Below are 2,632 nucleotides of genomic sequence, written 5' to 3' on the forward strand. Positions count from 1 at the left end.
CGGAAGAGGAATTTTCTGATGATGACGATGATGGTAACGATTTAACTGATTTTATTGTTCCGGATGATCAAGTTGAACAATCAGAAGATGAAAGTGATGATGAAGAAAGTGATAACGAGGATGACAGCGAAGACAACGAAATTAATGAGGCTCAAGCGTTACATTCAGTTAAAGAGGAGAGTCTAAATAATCTTAAATTAAATAAAAATGAAAGTCTTAATAATTCTAAATTAAAGAATAATGCAAGTTTTAATAAATCAAATTCCATCAAGGATAAAAGCACCTTACAAAATCTTTCTAAATCAGTAAAAAGTGAGACTCCAGAGTCGCGTAAAAGTATTACCAAGGATTCAAAATCATTTAATGATAAAAGAAGTGATACTTCAGAATCAGAGTATTCTGAATCATTGAACTCTGATACAGAAGAAATTACAAAGAATGTGACATCTGATACAAACAAGAATATGAACATTGCATCTCCATCGTCAGAATCGGAATCCGAATCCGAGGACGGCGAAGATTCTTATCATGTAATAACAGTTGACCAAACGAATACAAGTTGTTCTCGTTCAGTTTCCTCAAAAACGAAAAAGGTGACACCTTTAATAGAGTGTAGTACTCCAAAACCAGGCGTAATAAAAAAAAATGATTTTTCTAAAGGTGCAGATAGCTTTGCTGATTCACATAATCTGCCAATAGCAGTGAACAAGTCAAATTTTACGAGACATAAATCAGAAAGTTTGAATGACTTATCTGATACAAAGATAGTCTCGAGTAGAATGAGCATTGCCGAAGTCGCATCTAAATCTAATCATGATAATTCAGTCAAGTTCAAGGAGAGTATTGAAACAGACGATAGGGAAGAACTGACTGGAAGTATTATAAAGAATCGGCAGGCATGGAAGCTGATTCCATTGAATCAGACGGCTTACATGCTTAGTAATGAAACTCCCGTCACTAAGTATCTTAAGAAGTCTAAATTGAACGATTCAGCCCCTGATTCAGAAATAAGGAGGAGTGGTGTTGTTCGAGCGGAAGCTTCATTGGATAAAAGTGATTTGACAAATAAAAAATCAATCAAGAAATTTAAGAAGATGCAAGAATCAGATGAGGGTGAGGAAGAGGAAGCGGAGGAGAAGAAAAAAGCAGTGGTTCATACTTCATTGAATGATAGAAAATCAAAAAAACGTAAACTACATGATATATCAAATCCGACTTCAAGTAACGAGGATAGTATATTGAAAACGACGAAAAAGAAACGAGCTCGAATCGAGGAATCAATAATTGAAGAAGCATCCCAATTACAAATTGAGAATAAAAAACCTGAGAATGTGCAAAAAAAGAAAAAGAAAGAGATAAACGATAAAAACCTGAAAACAGAAGAATACGTTGTAGAGGCAACTGAGCCTGATGTCATGAAGGTTGCGCAACAGGGTAAAAAGAAGAAAAAGAAGAAGAAGAAGAACAACGACAACAACAACAAGAATAATAATAATATGGAAATAGATCAAAGTATCGAAGAAATAGCTGTGCCCGACATCGTGAAGGATGCTCAACAGACTAAGAAAGAAAAAAAGAATAAGTGTAAGGAGGTACAGCAGCAATTGCTAGAGAGATCGCAAAGTACAGACGATAAAAAAATGAAAAAGAATAAAGAAAAACAGCAAGCTAAGTGTATTCATAAAAATAAACAAGAGGGCCAAGAAGTCTCGAATATCGAAGTAACGAAACAGAAGAAAAAGAAGGTTCGTTCTAACGACGATCGATTTGATCAAAAGCAATTAGATGTTGAGCCAATGAAGTCGCAAATAAAGTCGAATGTTACTTCGGATACGAGAAATCAGCAACAACCAAAACAATTAAAAAAAAAAAAGAGATTGATAGATGAAGATGTGGATGATGAAAATGCCCCAGAAAGCATGGGTTTCGAGGAAGCTCGTAGCTCTGTTTTGACAGCGATGCAACGAGAAGTAGAAGCCATTCGGGCCCAAAAACTTGCGCGCAGGAAAAAGCAAAAGATCGAGCCGACGGCGCCGGCCGAAAAGACGAGCTTGAAACGTCTGCCCGATAAAGTACTAAAAGCTCTTACAGATGAGTCTACTGCAAAGAAGAGCAGTAAGCAGCGTAAAAAGCCTAAAAACAAGGCAGATGCCAAAGTCGCCGTACCCTCGACGTCGATGTTCAGCCCCGGGAAAAAGGCGCCAGCAAATCTCGAAGTTGACGACGGCTACGTATCACTTAATTTGGATGGTGGTACAACGCAATTTGGCGTTGTTAACCTCGAAAAGGCCAAAAAGTTCACGAAAAAGAATGCCGCTGTTATATCTTTCCGCGAGAAGATGCTTTCGAGGAATTTAAGACAGCCTACTGCGACCTATCTTATGTATTTAAAAAAGCAAAAATCCAAAACGTCACTCTGAGAGTGTACATGAAAGCACTTGAACCTACGGTGAACACTTGAAATTTCCAATACATTTTATACTTGTTAAGTTAGATATAATTTATGCAAGTTTTTGCTTGATTTTTAAATCGATTTTATTATCATTTTAGTTTTGTGGGTGAATTTTGGAGATTACGAAATCCGAGAATACTTTGAAAATTTTGTGACAATATTTGTTTAATTTACTTTTAT

The 2,632-nt window shown here is 36.3% G+C and overlaps 1 protein-coding gene across 1 annotated transcript in view; it reads left to right on the plus strand.

Annotated features, from left to right (window-relative positions):
* LOC105367636 (MATH and LRR domain-containing protein PFE0570w-like) overlaps nt 1-2,632 on the plus strand; it is an 8,229-nt gene extending 5,597 nt beyond the window's left edge. Inside the window, exon 8 of the mRNA XM_011506402.1 lies at nt 9-2,632. Within this exon, the coding sequence (XP_011504704.1) occupies nt 9-2,420 (2,412 nt within the window). The 3' untranslated portion in view covers nt 2,421-2,632. The remainder of the gene's footprint in view (nt 1-8) is intronic.

The sequence above is a fragment of the Ceratosolen solmsi genome, unplaced genomic scaffold, assembly GCF_000503995.2.
Source record: "Ceratosolen solmsi marchali unplaced genomic scaffold, CerSol_1.0 scaffold7, whole genome shotgun sequence".
Classification (NCBI taxonomy): Eukaryota; Metazoa; Arthropoda; class Insecta; order Hymenoptera; family Agaonidae; genus Ceratosolen; species Ceratosolen solmsi.